We start from the raw sequence: 20,591 nt of genomic DNA, 5'->3' as shown, positions 1-20,591 counted from the left end.
AGGTACAACAGTAATTATGGAATTCTGTTATGCAATGGGCTCTGAGAGCTGAATCAATAATGAGTGGGGTAATGGGAGTTTCCACACAACATTTCCAGAATACAAGTCTGAGTGACTGCTGGTACTTATATTTCACCTGCATCAGAAACACTAGTGATTAAAATGAAAGACAGACAACAGCAATGTATTTGATGGCTTAGTGTCCAGCACACACTGTAGTACAATCGCTAATTATATTACAATAGATTAGTAAAGGGAAAACCACTATCGGTCAAGATTTTCAAGCAAGATAGCAGTAGTGGTATGGTGTAAATTTCAAATAAAAGGAGTAATAGCTGTATTTAGATCCACTATATATAAATACATTGAGACAACTGAGTGTTTATATGCTGAAATTACAGTGGTGTGATTCTAAAGCAGTAGATTGTCAGGATCTTTTTTATTGTAAAAAGCTACAGTACATGGCTGCATTAATATTGCATGCACAACTCAGAGACATATTATGCAAGATTAAATTGCCAAGCGTATTGCTGCTTGGACTGACAAGACTGCAGTAAAATTATAAACTATTTTTTTTTTTTTCACAAAATTCATGAAGTAGCTTTTTGTCCTGTCCATTAAATATCCTATTAAATCAGTTTTACAGATCATGAGGAAAAGGGTTTGATGGACAGTTTGAGATTCTGTAACATGACCAGAGTAACTAAGAGGGGTGGAGACAGAAGAGGGAGATGTGTGTGATTTCAAAGTTATTTCAATCATAGTTCATCAGTATAAGCACTGTGATTTTACTGGTCTAGCTGTGAACCTCAGTAAGCCCCTCATTTGTTACTGGCTTTATAAATAAACATTTCAGTAACAGCGCCCCACTTAAAGATTGTCAAGTCAGAGTCAATCGTGACAAGCAAAAACAAGCAGCTGTTTTTCTTTGACCCATGACAAATAGGCATAACTGCTGTAGAGTCAAGGTTCTTATAGAGGTGCTAGTATTCTCATCTGAATCATACCTCAATTGCTGTTTCTCATTACTGTTGGATAGTTCCTGCATGCAAATGTAAATCTACTGACCTATAATTGCAAACAAATTAAAGAGCTCAACTGAAGTGCTGCCCAGTATATTTGTGTCAAAGAACAGTCAGGGAAACTCACCTCTGTTATTTATTTATTTTTATAATTTTTTTGGTTTGTTTGCAATCTTAATGTAGATGTTTGACTGGATCAGTCACAACAAAGAATTGTTCCTGAAGGGTCACACAGAGATTGGGGTCAGCTACCAGCATGCAGTGGATTTACAAACCCAGCACAATCACTTTGCTATGAACTCTATGGTAAGTTTTCTTTTTTTTTACTTTAACAGGTATTTTGTATCTCAGCAGATGCAACATGCATTTTTAAAGAAACTGTTTGGTGATTTCATTCCCCGTTTCCCGTCCCAAATGTGTGCTGTTTGCACATAAACATTGTAAGTAAATGTTCTCACTTTCCTTGCCTCTTGTCTTTCCAGAATGCGTATGTCAACATCAACCGGATCATGTCAGTGGCATCCAGGCTCTCAGAGGCTGGCCACTACGCCTCCCAGCAAATCCAACAAATCTCAGCCCAACTGGATCAGGAGTGGAAAAGCTTTGCTGCTGCCCTGGATGAACGGAGTACCATTCTGGCAATGTCTGCTGTGTTCCACCAAAAGTCTGAACAGGTGAGCAAACATGTATACTATGTTAAAATTCTTGAAGCTAAAAAAAGTTAAAATTGAGGGTCTGACTTGTCTCTTTCAAGCTTTGAAACATAGATAGTTCTTTGTGAATTTTAGGGAAAATGTTTTCGAGATGAAATCTGCCCTTTATTAGGTTAATGTAAGGGGGTGTTTTTAGTGCTTACTTACTTGAGCAAATCACTGTACTCATGTTTTGATAAGATGTATTATCACATTTTAAAAACATATCAATTCATTGTTTACTGTGCCTGTAGAAAGTCTACACCCCCTTGAACTTTTTTCACAATTTGTTGTATCAGTGTGTGGCAGGCTGGCGAGTGGATAGAGGCCCAGAGACAGACTGCAATTCAAAAAAAATATACTTTTATTATAAATAGATACAAAAATAAAAAGGCACAAGGGCCAAAACAAAGGATTGAAACACAAAAAGAAAGACAAAAAAGCAAAATGTACAAAATAAAGGTTTCCAGGCTGGGCAATGCCTTCACTGGATTTAGAAAATTGAAAAATCACAACCAACAAAACACCAACCTGCTTCCTCAGCTCCCTCCTCCTAAATGAGAAGCAGAGGCCTCCTTTTATGTCATCTGGCTGGGTGCTGATTGATCGTTAATTAAGTTAATCATTTAATCAACTAATCAACCCCAGCCACCTGAACATAATAAACCCAGGCAGGTAGGGGAAATTAACCCCATCCCTGCCAATTTAAAAAGGGCAGAGCTTTGCTCTGCCACACAGTGCCTCAGAGTTTCATGCATTTAAATGAGGATTTTTTCCACTTATCTACACACCATACTCCACACTGTTACAGGGAAAAAAGTTTTTATTATGAAAAAAATATATATATTAAAAATACAAAACTGAAAGATAACAATTGGATAAGTCTCCACCCCCTGAGTTAGTACTTGGTGGAAGCATGTTTGGCAGGAATTACAGCTGTGAGTCTCTACCAACTTTGTACACCTAGATTTGGCAATATTTGACCATTCTTCTTTACAAAACTGTTCAAGCTCTGTCAAGTTCTTTGGGGAGCGTTGATTGACTATAACTTTGAAATACTTCACAAAGGATTCACGGTGGGCTTTCATGAGTAATGGTTTCCTTCTTGCCGCCCTACCATACAGGCCAGATTTGTGGAGTGCTTGGGATATTGTTGTCACATGCACACTTTGACCAGTATTGGCCATAAAAGCCTGTAGCTCTTGCAAATTTTCCATTGGCCTCTTGGTAGCCTCTCTGATCAGTTTCCTTCTTGCTCGGTCATCCAGTTTGGAGGGACAGTCTGAACTAGGCAGGGTCTTGGTGGTGCCATACACCTTCCACTTCTAAATAATCATCTTGACCGTGCTCCAAGGGATATTCAAGGCCTTTGATATTTTTTTATACCCATCTCCTTATCTATGCCTTTCAACAACTTTGACCCGGAGTTCTTTTGAAAGTGCCTTGGTGCTCATGGTTGAGTCTTTGCTTTGAAATGCACTACCCAGCAACCTACAGGAACTGCTGAATGTATCCTGAAATCATGTGAATCACTACAATTTAACACAGGTGGAGGCCACTTAACTTGGTGTGTGTTTTTGAAGGCGATTCATTACACCAGAGCTAATTTATGATTGCTATTACAAGGGGATGGACACTTATCCAACCAAGATATTTCAGTTTTTTTTTTTTTTTTTTAATTAATTTTTGACAAATTTCTAGAATATTTTTTTTCACTTGGAAGTTGTGGGGTAGGATGTGTAGATAAATGAAAAAAAACAAACTATTTTAATGCATTTTAATTTGAGGCTATAAGGCAACAGAAGGTGAACATTTTGAAATGGGGTGTAGAGTTTCTATAGGCACTGTATATACTTTTTATTGAACAAAGTACATTGACAGGGATGTTTAAGGTCACATTTCTTAAGGTCATGGCTAAGTTTTAAGATCTTTTGTCTGGGGTTTGTATAAAATAAAAACTGCTGCCCGTCATTTTGCACTTAGCCAATGTAAAACAGACTCATAAAGTAGAACTACTCTGCTTGTTGAATTTACATCTGACCTCATGAGTGCATTGCATTCTGCTTTGTGAAATATCTTTGCCTGATTGCGTTTTTGGCCTGATTCCAGTTCCTATCCGGCGTGGAAGCCTGGTGTAAGATGTGCAGTGAAGGAGGCCTGCCAAATGAAATGCAAGACCTGGAACTTGCGATCCATCATCATCAGTCATTGTACGAGCAGGTCACCCAGGCCTATGCAGAGGTAGGAGCTGACAAATTATCGGAAATGAACAGAAAATGGATAAAAGACAGTATGTATGAGCTTGGTAATGTTATACAGTATATGAAGTATATTTTCCACTTGACTGCACACGTAAACCATGCAAGCAAATAGATGTGCCTGTGTGTTTGTGTTCATACAGTATATGAAAATGTGTAACTTTTCAACAAAACAAACTGAATCTGCTTCACTCAACAAGATACAGTAACTCTGTTCCCTTGCTGAGTGCATACTGTTCTGTTTAAATAAAGCCTATACATGCAAATATGCTCAAAATGTTGAATATGCAAAATATGTAAAACAAAACACATGCTGTTCAAGATATAAAAAACAAGCCAAAATAAATAAGGAAAGAATGAATACAATTCAGACAGAATTACCATATCATTGAATTTTTGCTTATATATATATATATATATATATATATATATATATATATATATATATATATATATATATATATATATATATATATATATATGTCTGTATTAAACAACTGCTGTAAAAAAACTCATACCAACACTTCAAAGTCATCCATATTCTTTGAACAGTCAGTAATTGTTGTGCCTACTGCCCCAAACATTAAAAAAAAAAAAAAAAAAAACCCTTACAAAACAAACAAGTATGAAGCCAAAAATAACACTTATTCAATAAATATAGTCAATCTTGAGTTTCAAAGAACTATACACAAAGACAGGGCATGACTTACAGCCTTTTGTGAGGTTTTGGTTACTTTACTGTGACACGGTCTATTCACTGAAACCTCTGAATCTTCTATTCACAAAATTAGGTATATCCAAACTTTATTCAGTTGGCATTTTTGTTTTACTGTTTGAGCACACTTATGAAATATGAACGTATAAAAAGCATTATGTATCCGAGTCATGTTTTTTTTTTCTTCTTAATATTTATGGTTTGTAACATTGGGACACACTGTATTTTAAAATTGTTTACTCGTTTTCAATGAATTCCTATTATTTAAAGGAGGAAAAAAAAAAACAGAACCAAAATAGTGCCCTAAGCATTCTCATTTTGAAACAATACGTTTATATTCTCTTCTAATAAATAGTTATAATAATCTGTTAAGATTTAGTTAATTATGTTTGACTTAAATCGCAGACAAATGTGGTTCTGTTGTTATTTCCAGGTGAGCCAAGATGGGAAAGCTTTGTTGGATGTTCTACAGCGTCCTTTGAGTCCTGGGAATTCTGAATCACTAACTGCAACAGCCAATTACTCCAAAGCAGTACACTGTGTCTTAGACGTGGTACATGAGGTACTGCATCATCAGCGAAGACTGGAAAGCATCTGGCAACACCGCAAGGTTCGCCTGCATCAGCGTCTTCAGCTCTGCGTTTTCCAGCAAGATGTTCAACAGGTAAAGACTGCTTTACAGTGAAGGATTCATGTTCATAACAGGAAGGTGAAACAATAGTACCTTACACACAGTACATATGCTGGCTGCAGTAGAGCAATTTAGAACAAGCATTCTTAGCTCTGTCTCGTCATACCATACAGGGCACTACCCCGGTTATGCTCTGAGTGACAACAGAACAGAGAATGTAGATGACAGATGGTTTCCTTGTGTTGGTGAATATTTGATGATGAAGATGTAGGATTTTATTATTAGTAGTGCTGAATGACACAGAACACATATTCCTAATCTTTTTTGCTTGACAGGAAATGTTAAATGCATTCTGTGTGGCTTAGAAAATTTGAATCGTGTTTTATGTTGTTTAGACTTCTGGGAATACAATGAGAACAACGGAAAGAGCAAAAACTTTATTTGTGTCTTTACTGCCACCACCAGCTTTGTATGTTTTCTAGGGCGATATGTTTTGTAAACGTTTTGTTATTGCATTTTATTTGTTTACACTTATTTAGATTTAACCTTCACTAAAATATGTTATATTTTAGCCCAAAAGCAAGAACCCAAACACACTTCTAAATATTGAAAAAGAAACATTGTGGCTATCAAGGTAGCACCACCTGATATTCTAAACTGACACTGTGGAGTCCACAAATAGCTGCTAATGCAAGATGTAACAAATCATGCACAGCTGTTGCCAGTGAGTAAATACCCCTTTTTCACTTTCAAAACAACAAACAAACCTCTCTCTTGCCTATTAGTATCTTAGTGCAAGAGTAACAGGAAGTCCATGTAAGGCTGTCAGTTACAGAAGGGCCTTGTCTCAAACAAGACTTTTCTTTTTTTCAGCTCATTGGAGCCAGGCTCAATCTATGCACTTTTCATTTGAATTGGTTGTCATTACTCATTGTATCTTGACTAAAAGGAATACAGTTCTAGAGCACAGAATGTAGCATTATAAATAAAAGGATGCTGGACTGTTTCCCAGTACATTAGGAAAGTAAAATCTGTGGTTTGAATGCACACAGTTTTATTGAAAAAAAGACTCTGTGGTCGACAGTGATGACTGCTATAGTAATGTTTTCTTAATAATACGTCTGTTTGCAGAGAGGCTCTTGAAGTCATGTTCAGTTATTAACCCAAAAGCATGAACACGCAACAGTAATGAAAGTAGTGCTAGAGATTCCTGTACCTGTCTCTAATTAAAGCAGTGTTAGAGCTGTGGAAGCAAATTATGCAATGGAGGAGATAGATTATGTGGGATATACAGAGAGTAGAAAAAGATAAGAAAATTGAGCAATTGTGGTGTTTATCCAATAGGATCATAATCTTCAAAATGTTTTAGTTTATTCACAGTAAAGTTCCTTTGCTCTGTTAACTTACTTTAATTGCAAGAATTAACAAGTTATGCACCTGTTAAGATTGTGTTTTTTACAGTTTTACCACATGAACGTGTATGTATTTTTAACATCGATAATTTTTAACTGGACAAATGAACGACATGGACAATGTTGAATGAAGTGCCCTGCCTTGTTTATTTTATAATTGCCAGTAGTTTACTACATGGTGCAAGTTTTTCCCTCAGAACAACTTCACACATTATTCATTCTCTGAAAGATTACTAGGAGTGGAAACATAAACCTGTAATGCTTTTGTGAAAATGTTTTGCCTTTTTATTTAATGGCTAAGAAACTGGCAGAAACTGTATTTAAATTTGTGTTATTTTGGTTTATCTCTTAAAAAATGAACAATGTTACTTTTAGCATTCATACTGTAGAGGAGTTCCAGTACAAGGTGCAAACACTACAATCAACCAACATGATTGCTTTAATACATTAATTTCCCATAAAGCCCTTAACAGTACCATGCTCTTTGATCTGAACTGAGACGAATACAGAACCCAAGCAGTAGCCAGTAGACAAATCTTTTGCAGCTACATTTTCACTGTGTCACCCTGGAGCTAGATTTTACAGTAGTTAATAACTAGAATTAAATAAGTTAAATAATGATTAAACAATCCCATTGATGGCTGTAAATCAGCCTTGCACAGTTATATTGATGGTCCAAGGATATTTAGATATGATTGTCATTTTTAGCGGAGGGTGTGGATTGATGTATGTGGTTTGCTGTTCTTAATCAGTCCTTAATGCTGGCATGCTGTGGTTGCCTTAAAAACTTTCCAGTTTTATCTAATGTTGCAGAAATGGGAGCCAGCTTTCAAGATTAGCAAGTGTTAGCCTTTGTTACATGTTCATTGGCAACCCAGGCTTGATGACTGATTGAAGTTGTTTCTGTTCGGTAACCCTGTTATCAGTGCAAGCAAAATGCATTTGAAATCTCTTTCGTTTTAAATCTGTGAGTCACAAAGGGGTTTCCAAAGAATGTATCATCCTCAGACACAGTACATGGGTAGTTTATTTAGACATCTTTTCAAAGACATCTATAAGAACAGTTAAATGTGAGAAGGAAAGCTTGGAAACATGGAACAGTTGGTCCATTTTAACTGCCCGTGCATCCAATAAATCTGATGTAGGAACATTCCTATCATTTCTCAAGTTTCCTTTTAAAGGAATCTTTTATACTCAGTAAGGAAACTATGATCATGTTGAGATATTCATTTGTACTAGTGGTAAGAGGATAATGAGTGCTTGGAATGTTATGGAACCAACCACCCCATATAAAGTGAAGACATAAATACTAGTCTACCAGCTGACAAGAAGGTTCAGGAGGTAAGCTGCAATGTCTAGATTCCCGAGGGCCTGTGTGTACCCATTTAAAGCAGTCATCTGCACTCCATGTCTTTTAGTGATTACTAAAAGATATGTACAAACAGCATTAGTTTTGTTGGAAACCATGGTTATAGGATCCAAAGGGATAAATTAGCAATGCAGAAAAGAATATGGAAACTAAATACAGTTAGTTGGAGGCTTGCTCTTAAAAGAAAATATCTTTCAACTTATACTATATGCAGTGACTTTATGCATATATAGTATAGCATTTTCCTGACATTTAGTAAAATTAGCAAATCTTGACTAGCTACAGATATTGAGTTGTGTGAGAAATATATGGACATATATCTTATTTTTTTAGTAACAGAGCCAAATCAAATTTAAGGATGAGAGTAGGCTTTTTGGCACTGCCTAGCATGGGTCGTCTAATTAATGTCTTATAAGCTCCAGCTATTTTCTTGTATTCTAACTGTTAACAGATTTTTTATATGGAAAGAGGAACTTTCTAGCACAATTTTCCTGGCTCAATCAGCTGTCCTGAGTGATTTTCATGTTAAAACTGCAGAAAATCAATACACATAAAGCTTCCTTCATATATTTGTATACAGCTTTATTGCTACTGCAGCTGTTTCGAGGATTTCATAAATAGTTTTATGTACTTTTTTTCATGTTTGTTTTCTGCAGTGCTTTCTACATTGGTGTTATAAACAACAATACGCTTAAAAAGAACACACAGAAGCACCCTTGTGTGTAACGGTAATTCTTTACTTAACTCTCACAGCTTATTGCAATTAGAGCAGACTAGACGCCTCAGACTCTTCTAATGGGTTTCAGATCAATACTGAATAACATTTTCAAATAATTAATAAATGCAGAGCCTGTCTGGGTGGTGCAGTGGGAATGTCCTTGAAAAGCAGATAGGGGACTAAGCTTTTGTGACTTACTGTACCATAGACCATTTAAAAAACAAGCACCATTTAAATTGCAACCGAAAAACAAATGCATACACAATGCATTTGCATACTGTAATCACTGTTATCACTTAAACGTGCTCAGTCACATCATGGTTTAGTAACGCTCTTTTGTGCTTCAAGGTAAAAGCCACTTATCTGTCTGCAAAAGAAAGCTGCCACCCTTTTTTTATGCAATACTCACATTTTTCCAAACATTTCAGGTTACCCAATATAGTTTAAATGCTTTGATTATACTAAAAGACCTAAGTATATTTGACCTTAATGCATAAGGAACTCTACTCAAATGATACAGTGGACACTTGATGGAATAGACAATGTTGTAGAGAACACAATACAGCTAGTCGAAGTCGATGTAACCTATGGAAAACGGGACCAAGTTTGAATGTAATTGGACATATTTGAGTTTATCTGTTGCAGGTATTTTGTATGACAGTATAGACAATTGAGTGCTAATTTTAATGGGTATTATGCAATGAAGGTCTTACCTCTATGTCAATAAAGTACTAATTATTTAGGTCAAAGGACAGGCATCTATTTTAGAATCCTATTTTTGAAGTTCTAATTAAATTGAGAACAAATTATGCTGGCACCTCAAAGGCGTATTTCATAAACACTTCATTATACACACACACAAGGATGAAAAATAATGTCAGGGGGCCACTTTTATGTTTTCTATTAGCACTGACTCACTCTGTCCACAGGCTGAATGTGATTATGGGATCTTCTCTGAGAATAAAACAAGAAAAAGGGATCATTGATATAGGGCAGCCATTTACTGTTATGGTCCCCTGAAATTAAACAAATGAAGTGGAATCTGTTATAATGTGATAGTTTTTGTAGTTTGAGATTGTTTTTGTCTTGTGGCTCTGTGGTACTTTGAAGTAGAATTATTGTTTATGGCAAAGTAAATATGCAAAAAGATGATATCTGTGTACACCAGGCTTTACTACCAGCCATTCAGTTTTAGTTATATTTCCATAGTAGTTTGTAAACACAGTATACACTACCTTCCACAATGTATTGGGACAACCTATTGTTAAAAGGCTACTCACACATTATACTGTGCTTTGCTAACTCACAGTGCTGCCAGTATAGCTGTACAGTGCCATCTTGTGAGCAACTCCAAGTTTATCGTGTACCTGAGCTTGAAAATCCCAATTGAAGAGTGTTACACAGTCGTTTTATTTGGTGTTTCAAAGTGCTGGTGGTTTAAGCAATCGCTCTTGCTGTTTTCACTCCAACAACAGGTGATGGACTGGATTGAAAACCATGGGGAAGCCTTTCTCAGCAAACATACTGGAGTCGGAAAGTCACTTCACAGAGCAAGGGCACTTCAGAAGAGACATGATGACTTTGAGGAAGTAGCCCAGGTAAGGATACGGTATTCTAGTATGTTCAAGATCATTATTTTTGAAGAATGGAGTCTATGTGTGACATATTTTTCACTTTGTATTTGTTTGTCTTTTTCTGCTTTCTGATAGTAGACGTTTTTATATATAAAGTGGAGGGTGACATGCTCAATGGCAAGAGCATGTTGCAGCACTGTTGCATTTCAACAGCAGTGTCAGTGAATATACCGATCATTAAAAAGACATTTACAATCCATTCTAATTGTACAGGTACATATAAATCAGGCACAGTAGTCTCTGAGTATAGGAGCTGGTATTAGTGTGAAGAATGTTTGCAATGACAGTGTGTGCAGTCAACAATCAGAATCTGGATATGCTGAAGTCAATGCCAGATAAAACACATGCAACAGCAGTGAGCATACAAGTTATTTAACATTTAGAGTGAAAAGGTTTAGTAAACATGTAGTACTAATTGTACTAACTGGAAAATATATGAGATTCTAAAGCACTTGTTTGGCACTGGACAGAATTTCATCCATATTTAATGCAGGTATAGCATCAATAATAATGTATAATCTCTACTGCATGCCTAAAACCAGTATGTTTACCTGTATCTAAAATGAAGCTAAACTCACATTACAACATTTTTAACACTTAAAGTGTGGACTTTTTAAATAATCTTCACTTTTTTTTTTCTATTTTTATTTCTATGGTTCTTGCTTAATTAACGCTTCAATGCCAATTTGCTGTAATTTACTGTAAGATAACAGCTGCTTTAGGTCTTCATGTTAAAAATTCTAATTAGGTAATAAAGTCCAATGGGTTAAGGTAATAGGTGCTTCAGCAGAAGACAGGTTTCATAATACCCAGAAGCAGAAGTTTTCCATGTTTTGCTTCCTCTATTTCATCTTTATGGAATAGAAAGTGGGCTGATGAAATTGGATTTTAGCCATGGGATTAGGCAGTGTGGAGCCATTGATTGCTCTCGACTGGGGATTGAAATGAAGAAGACTTCAGTATTTTCTCACAGCTTTGTGATACCAGTCAGGAGATGCTCTTGGAGGTTTGATAGGGGTGCTATGTAAGCAATGGTAGAAATTACACTTGAGGATTCTTCAAAGCCCAATAGTTACCATCTGGTGCAGATAACAAGCCTAGAACTGGCACACACATTTCAAAAGCCATTTCTATCAAAACTTCACTGTTTCTCCAAATGTACCATTTTGTGAAATCTGGCACATCCCTTAATGTTTTTGTGCATTGGATGAGATATGAGCCTTTTTCTAGTTTTAATGTATACTGACTAATATATATTTAAAGTATATTTGTTGCATATAATAAGAAAAAGCATTTGTATATGAAAGGGTACATAAAAATATACAACATATGTAATGCTACACACATTGTAATATTATCCAGTTTAAATAAAAACATATCCTTTCTGGATTGTTGTATTTTTATAAATGTGGTTCGGGACAGAGAGATTTAAATACACACATATGCACAGTGGATAATCAAGAAATTTACAAAAGATTACACCCCCTAATAGTGGAAATGAGTCCCAATTTCCTGGATTCTAGCATGGAATGTCATTAATAGGCACTGGAAATGTAATGGCAGATATTTGTATATGCTTCTAAGGTGACAATTTGGTTGTGCCATACTTTAGGGAAAATATTTCTTTTTAAGGCTTTTGAAGAATATTTTCTGTCCTTTCTGAGGTCAGATCAAGTCACATCATTACTGGAGCTCACAATAAGCACGTGCATTCGGTTTATGAATCCAGCTTGATGCCTGATGCTCCGATGACATGTTGCATCTCAGATAAATAATTTACAAAAAGGTTTCATGCCAAGGGTGGGATTACTGTGTATGGATTTCCATTGGAGTCCCTAGCAGATGGGGATGTTGGTTAAAATGAACATAATTGTTTTTTGGGTGCTTAATATCCCACGTCTCGAACAGCAGAAACAGTTTCTCATATATATATATATATATATATATATATATATATATCTATATATATATATATATATATATATATATGCAGCAGACAGTTTTGAGACTCATACCCTGTTCTTTGTTTCCTTGTTTATTTTATGGTAGAATACATACACCAATGCTGACAAACTGCTGGAAGCTGCAGAGCAGTTGGCTCAGACCGGGGAATGTGACCCGGAGGAGATCTACAAAGCTGCACGCCACCTGGAAGTGCGCATTCAGGACTTTGTCCGAAGGGTTGAGCAGAGGAAACTTCTTCTGGATATGTCAGTTTCCTTTCACACTCACACCAAAGAGGTATGTCTGACATACATGATGTCCTTTCCTAATGTGTCATACCCTTAAAGGCAGATTTGCTCCCCACTCAGAGATATACATACGAACATGACAGTCTGGCTGGGTGCTGGGCTGATGCAATATGCAAGGGGAATAGAATAGGAGATGAACCGCAGGTGGTAGGCAGGTACACATATAATGGGCTTGGGATTTTACTTTCTAGTCTGGTAGCAGTGGTTTTGTTAACAACTTCAGTACCTTACCAAACTTACCAAAGTACCTTATGTAATCATCAGTCCTCCATTTTGTGAATATGGCTTTCTGCAGTACTTTTCTGAGTTTGTTTAGTCATACCCTAATGCATTTACCAGGGCAAAAGGATAGTTCTCCATTTACATTCTGAAGGACATTCAGCTATTCAGCTCAGAGGTTTGGGGTTTTGTGACCAACAGTTCCCTCAGGAAGAAGGTGAGACCATTGAGATCATTTCTTTTATGAGTAATGTCTGTTGACTGTGGTGGGAGATGAATGTTGATGGGAGTTATTAGTTGACACACAATGGTGGCTCATGTATACAGGCGCAAAGGGCACCGCCCCACCAGTTTAAATTATATGTAATAATAATGATCTAAATTAAACGGTAGCTACTATTATTAACATTACGATAATTGTTATCCATTAAAATACACACATTATTTCTCACCCCTGCCGCACATAGTAATGGGGTGAGAGGAACAGATCAGAAGCCTGTGTTTCCAGTTGGTTCTGGGGTGCTGAAGCCTTTCCCCCCTGGAGCATATGCACAGTAGTGATTTCTGAGCTGTTTGCGTGTTGAAGCAATGCAAGTTTTCAACGAGCTTGACAGTTATGAAAGTGTATAGCTGTCCTGACTACAGTATGATATTCTAAACAATCAAACCACTTTTCAAATAGGTGAAACATGTTTTAATGTCATAACTACAGTATGCTCCTGCAGAAAATCATGGAGGTTCGTCATCTATTGTCTGATTAAACCTGGTACCCTACATTTGTTTTCCCTCTGCAGTAAAAGTAATACTTAAGCATAGGGCGATATGGTTATTCATACACTATGTCTATCAAATGCTAGTTATTTACAAAGCCTACTACCTTCTGTAGGCCTATTTATTTGAATATACAGAAATCAGTAGCCTAGTATCTCTGGTCATTTATATCACAGGTTTTCGTTTCAGTAATGTAATGCACAGTAGCAATTACGGGAGGATAACTGAAGAACAGTTACAGTACATTGAGTGTAAGTAATATGAATGTTTTTATGTTACATGTGTATTTGGGAGAGGTGAAATAAGGGGGTTATGGTTGGGGGATAAAATAAGAGCTGGTTCTCCGAAGCCCCACCCCTCTTCAAAGTTCACCAGCCGCCACTGTTGACACAGATAATATTTATTGATAATGAAATACTTTTTTTCTGTGTTGTTTAAATTATTTATGAACAAATAGTAAAAGCTTTGTATTTCAATTGAAGCTTGGTTTCATATACTGTACGGTAGTTAATTGCAGTATGCTGGTCTAGTTACAGTAATTACAATTCCCAATTATTTACTTGTCAATGTTTTTGCAACATGCGGTTAACATAGTCAGGAAATAATAGCTTGTGTGCTAACCATTCCTTTAACTACATTGCACAGAAGTCAAAATTAGTTACCCTAAGAAGTCTCAGAAGTAATTACACATTGTTTGAATTGGTTCTGATGTACACATGCAGTAATTGCTAGAGTACGTTGTATTGTTAAAAATGTAATCATTGCACTCATTAGCTGTCCACTTCTTAAATTTCCCTTTCCATTTGCAAAACAAAACTACATATCATATTAGTACAGTAGGCAAAACAAGAAATATTTTGTGGTTGAATTTGAAATAGTTTTACCTTGTTCTGGCAAATAGATCAGTGTTTTTAATATCAACAATAAACTCTAGAATAATGTTAGTCAGGAGATTAGAATAATGATGCAATAGATTTTTCAATGTAAGCCCCTGTCTGGCGACATAGGTTACTCGGTAAATATAACTTGTGTTATTTAGAATAAATTATTTTTGAAAATACAATAATTTTTATTCATAACAAAATATTTTTTGTAAGTGATCAAACTGTAATCTGTTTTCCCTACCAAATGTTTACCATTGCAATTCACATGCACTCAGCTGATTTAACATTTTACACCATAACTAGATGCCACTCCACAAGTATTTGTATTTACTTACAATTGTAATGTTGTGATTATTTATTCTGGCATTGTACAGTATATGCCGACAGTGATGGGGCATTTCCTTGAATGTGGAACATATAGAATAAAAAAATGTAACAATTTACAGGCATTTAATTAGTTTCCTATGCGGCAGTGATATAGTGTACATGTGTTATAATACGTTTTCAATAACATTAATATACTCTAAGATTGAAGGTTTGGTCTTTGATACACTATCCAAATAAGATTGAGTCCACAATCAAATAAGAGCAATTCAATCTAAGTTTTTTCCATTTCATTTCCATCTTTATTCGATTCGTATTTGCGGTTTTATCTTCACATTGATTTATTTTTTCAAGTAAACTGCAAATAAACTAGAGCAGCAATTAGCTAAAGTGAGCCATTCATTGCTGAGCATGCAGGAAGAATATGGAGTGGTTGGTCTTATTTTTCTGAGTGTATTCAAGGATCTTTAAGGCTAATGACATGACTGCACTTCTTAAACTGATGTTATTGGTCTTTCATGAAGAATGGCAACGTTCAGTATCCCCTGTTCTTGTATTGCTAATCATATAATAGAATATCTTGACTCTGTGATGAGTTTTATGATGGCAGTGGATGTTTATTGTTTCAGTTATTTTATGAATGTGAATGTGATAAAGCTCTTGATGTAACTACACCATCTCTGAGCACAGGGCGGCTCTGTAAACAAGATGGGACATCTTAGTGGAACAACTGCTTTCACAATGATTCATGTGCATGAGGACTGTCAGCAAGGTGCAGCAGTGTGCAGAGCTGTATGCCACAGTGAGCCAGACCTAGTTCATTGTGTATAGGTATAAAAAAAAAAACGATGAACGCAATCCTAAAATAGCAGTACAATAGTACTTTGAAAAAGCAGTGCATGAAATGGAGTTTAGTTAGTTAATATATTATACAGCTACAATAAAAACAAAAAAAACCTATAAAACTCAGAAGCATGTGTAGGGTTAAGTGATAAAGAGTCTGAAGGTCTGCGCTCTTTTTCACTGGAGGCAGCTGCCTCAACTGATCACTGTGGAAAGTGAGTTCTGACCTAGATCAATCAATGTCTTTTCCAGACCACACTTTCGTCATGAGTTTAAATTCCCTTGCAAGTACTCAACCTCATTTTAGACTGAATCATTTTCCCATTTATGCAACATTCACTCTGTTGTCTTTCTTCATTTACTGTAAATTGTCCACTCTTTGAAAATTAAGTGGTAGACATTTAAAACTCATTTATCTTTCGCTAAATGGTCAATATGTTATGCTGAACAATAACATTCCTGATACCCACATACGAATTCTGTCAACTCTACTTAGCATTTGATGATTCTGTAAAGCATTCTGTAAAAAGCTGTAAAGCCCTATGAGTAGTGTTTTAGAAATCATGAAAAAGATCATGATAACAAACCTGTATAAAGTTCACTAAGGAACTCCAGTATACATGATTTTAATACTAATGTTATCATCCCTGTATGCTTACCTAATTTCTTATATTATGCTAATTTAGAAATAAGTGATCTTGTTAACTCAAAACCTCACACAGGTTATTTGATTTTATCCCCTGTTATCACATATGCCAGCATTCATGTTAATTTTAATATCCCTGTGTAATCGTGTGCCAACCTGTTGTAATTAAATAGATGTCAAATCTTTGTTTATGGCTGAAATTATAAAACTATTTCAGAGCTACATTTCTAATCCCGAATGTTCCACTCAGAGGGACAGTTTCCATGGCAACCACTCAAACTGCAAAGCTGTTCTGTCCTATAAAGCTTTTAACCCTTGCAGGGATATGACATTCTGTCAGTAATGTTGTAGATTTTTTTCACAAATATATTCTCCTCCTTTAAAAAGAGATGGTTACAGTTGTGATTGTTTGGCTAAAGTACTATTTTTTAAGGCCTTCATTTGATTTACAAAGCACTTGAATCTTTTATGAAGCCTGTCAGTTTTGATAATAATGAAATGTATAGAATAACGACCTTCCCTGTGGTTAGACAATACTGTGGCTGTATATCTATTTTTTTAAAAATACTTTTTACTTTATTGAAATTGTGGTAAGGAATAGCCCCTTGAAGTGTCGCTGCCAACAACATTTGCTATGTTGTAAACAGTTGAAGAAAAACATGCAAATTGTGTATTTTATATAATGGTTAATATGCATGTTCTTAATTTAAGTGAAACATTCAGCAACAGCTTTCTATCAATATAATTCTGAAAGTTTCCTGCACAAATGATAAAGGCTTTTTTACCTAATATTCCCATCTAGTTTTAACGGTATTTTATTGTTATAACCACTACTTACATCCTGGCACACCTATTTACAAAATACCACTCACAGATATAAAATTCTGACTGATTCTGAAATTAATAGGCTGAACACACACATAGGATTACAATACATCTATATATAGATTTTTCTTCTGTTCACTCACTTTGCATTTAGTTAATTGATAAATATAATCTATTAACATGTCTATTTTTGAAAGCATTCTTACTTTACAGCATTTTTTCACACCTGCCTAAAATTTTGCACAGTACTATATATAGACACACACACACACACACACACACACACACACACACACACACACACACACACATGTATATATATATATATATATATATATATATATATATATATATATATATATATATATATACAGTATATATAGTTTCTATGACAACCAGTGAAGTTGTAAAGATTCCCTGGTCTATAAATGTTTTCATGGCAAGAAATTTGTTGTTGGTCATGGTGTACCATATATGCCTTACAAAAAATTAACATTCCTCAAGTATAGATGGTTTTTGTTTTTTATGGTTATTAACCAGCTGTTGTTCGGGTTTAGGGTAAATCTCTCTCTCTTTTTTTTTTGTTAGCCTCTCAACTGTAAAGTATACATATAATCTTGTTGTGGAAAGGTGGTGGGTAATTCACTGACACAGGAGACAGACAGGTGGATTTGGCAACACCGCACAGGTGCCCAGTTTTATTTTGGATTTCTGTTTTTCTTTTAGCCCGCAGATGGCGCTGTTGATCTGTGGTCTGATTACCAACGATGGTAAACAGAACCACGGGAATACCAAGCAATGGTACACAATACCGGCGCACTTTCAGGTGCTTCGAAACAATAATTCAAAACAGAAGGCACAAAGAAACAGGGAAAATAAAACAGTAACAAAACTACAAAGAAAAGGTGTTGCGCTTGACAGCTATATCCCAGTTGCTGCTACCCGTGTGACCCGGATCACCGTCCTACACAGCTTCGGCTAACTAGCCTGCTCCGTTACAATACTCCAGAGTCTGCCCAAGGGTTCCCCGCTCTCACTGCCTCGCTCGGAAACACTCAGTTTTGTTTTCTCCCGACTGGTTCTCGGTCCTCGACCACCGCTTCCACACTCTCGGCGCGTTTAAAGGGCAGACCTGAGGAAACAGCAGAGCATTATCTTATAGGGCTAACAATCTCCCATAGGGCTCAACAAACTCTTCTCTCAGCCATTCAGAGAGGGGGAAAGTCCACACACCCACTTTCCCACCTCCCCGTGTCACTGCCATGACTCACAGGTGGTTGTTGGACGATTGCCTCCCTCTTCCTGCAGCCCTGTGAACACGCCAGCAGAGTCGGCACAGATCTCCCCCTGCTACACTTGTATACATAGGAATTGATACATTTGAAATTTAGGTATTGACTTACAAGGATCCCTGGTTACTTATATAAATATCTTGGTCAGTAATGGAACAAGAAGGCAGGATATGGACCAGTTAAAATAATTATGAATGCAAAGGGGATGTAAGGTTCTGTTTAATTCTGTTTAAATGTTGGAATGTTTGTCACCAGTCAGAACTTATTTATTGGGACCAAGTTCCTCCTTCATTGAGATGCTGCTTTAGAACTGTGAATTGAGATAGACTCCAGCTTTCTCTTGCAGCCTCTTTTTTTATTACCGGTACCACATCCCGCTTCCTGTATATGCAAACACACACGGAAAATAGGTTAATAAAAAAAAAAGATGTGATCAGAAGTACCTAGTTTTCTGTTTCATAGAGTATGAATTGCTTAACAAAGCGACCTACTTTTACTTTTTACAAAAAAGGAAGTCGAATACAAAAGGACATTGTCCGAGGGGACTAAAATGAGTCATACCCTGTTCAATCCGCCAAGAAAGGAACAATATATGACACTCCTGACATTGTGGTGAAAATTTGGATTTCAGGGAGTCACTTGGTATCGTCAGATGTAATAAAGGCCTGTCAGAATTTAAGAAGTTAAAAACAGAGCATTGTGATGGATTCAAATACAGTAGAGGCAACAATTTTGTAAATAAACAAACAAACAGAAAAGATAATAATCTAAATGAGACCGATCTAATCACAGATTTGTTTTATGCCAGTTGCATGGAAATAACTGCAGGATATGTGCTAAACATTAGTTGTAGCTATGCATATAGTACACACTGCTGCTACGCACCATAGCCCACTACGGGGAGTGTCGTATGGAATGAGAAGGTTAACTTTGGTTGCTCTGTTATTCATAGCTGTGGACATGGATGGAAGATCTCCAAAAAGAACTTATTGAAGAAGTGTGCTCTGACTCAGTGGATTCTGTACAGGATTTGATCAAGCAGTTCCAACAGCAGCAAACTGCCACGCTAGAGGCAACCCTGAATGTCATCAAGGAAGGGGAGGACCTTATTCAGCAACTGAGGTGAGACAACCATTATAAGCTAGAGCCAGGGCTGGGTGACCCATTGGATTGTTGAGCTGTTTACTGCTGGGTAACCTCTTCACCAGTTTAGACATCTCAATGGAGTTCCTAATGGACAGGTATCCACTTCACAAACCATCACAGTTGACACAGCTGGGAAGCTTTTAGGCTGTTAACTAAGGATTGGATGAGCATGGAGACCAATCTACTCTCTTTCAGAGCAGTATAGGGGAAACTCATCTTGCCACTGCCCATTCTTCACCTACCCTCTGCACTTCAGTTTTCAGTTAGTTTAGCACCTTCAATGCTCTGCCCTGCTTGTTTTGATCTCAGCCTCTGTAGTGTGTCAGCTTTATCAGGGCTGAACGTGATGGATGTCAGGCATTTTGTCTGCTGGCTGTCATGTTTACAATAATAATAATAAAAATGAAATTAAAAAAAAGCATGCAGAAACTGAATTGACCAGTCCAAAATAATATGGGTAGAAAGTGGCAATAAAAAAAAAAATCTGTAAACAAATTGTAAACAATATATGTACAGTACAGAGCTGAAAACAAAAGCAGTTATCTGTTTAAAGAAAATTGTACGTATTGTTTCATATAGACAGCATGTCTCCAAAATTATGTATTAACTCCTAACAAAGAACTGTAATCTTCATGAATTGCTTTTGAAATGTATGGCAAATCAAAGTGAAAGAACAGTAAAGCACAGGAAAACTGGTATGGTAAAGCATGAAAGAACTGGGGGTGTTAAACATTTAAAATGTGTCATATTTGGAAAGTTGATAAAAGCCTGGTAGACCATAGTAAATGCATAGTATAAGCAGATGGTATGCATGGTAAAACTGCAAAATTAGCTGGCAAATTTACCATGGTAAACTTCTAAATGAGAAAAAAATAGCAAGAGTTGGACACTGATCAAAAAAAAAAATGGAGTGCAGTATTACACAACATATTTCCATG

The 20,591-nt window shown here is 36.3% G+C and overlaps 1 protein-coding gene across 1 annotated transcript in view; it reads left to right on the top strand.

The window, feature by feature from the left end:
- The window catches only part of LOC121323019 (kalirin-like), a 159,909-nt gene that overhangs the window by 62,651 nt on the left and 76,667 nt on the right, over positions 1-20,591 (top strand). Inside the window, exons 6-12 of the mRNA XM_041263737.1 lie at positions 1,206-1,328; positions 1,505-1,696; positions 3,824-3,955; positions 5,121-5,351; positions 10,293-10,415; positions 12,501-12,692; positions 19,460-19,629. Of these exons, the coding sequence (XP_041119671.1) occupies positions 1,206-1,328; positions 1,505-1,696; positions 3,824-3,955; positions 5,121-5,351; positions 10,293-10,415; positions 12,501-12,692; positions 19,460-19,629 (1,163 nt within the window). The remainder of the gene's footprint in view (positions 1-1,205; positions 1,329-1,504; positions 1,697-3,823; positions 3,956-5,120; positions 5,352-10,292; positions 10,416-12,500; positions 12,693-19,459; positions 19,630-20,591) is intronic.

The sequence above is a fragment of the Polyodon spathula genome, chromosome 11, assembly GCF_017654505.1.
Source record: "Polyodon spathula isolate WHYD16114869_AA chromosome 11, ASM1765450v1, whole genome shotgun sequence".
Taxonomy (NCBI): Eukaryota; Metazoa; Chordata; class Actinopteri; order Acipenseriformes; family Polyodontidae; genus Polyodon; species Polyodon spathula.
The sequence above is the reverse complement of the archived record's forward strand: the minus strand, read 5'-3'. Positions and strand labels throughout refer to the sequence as shown.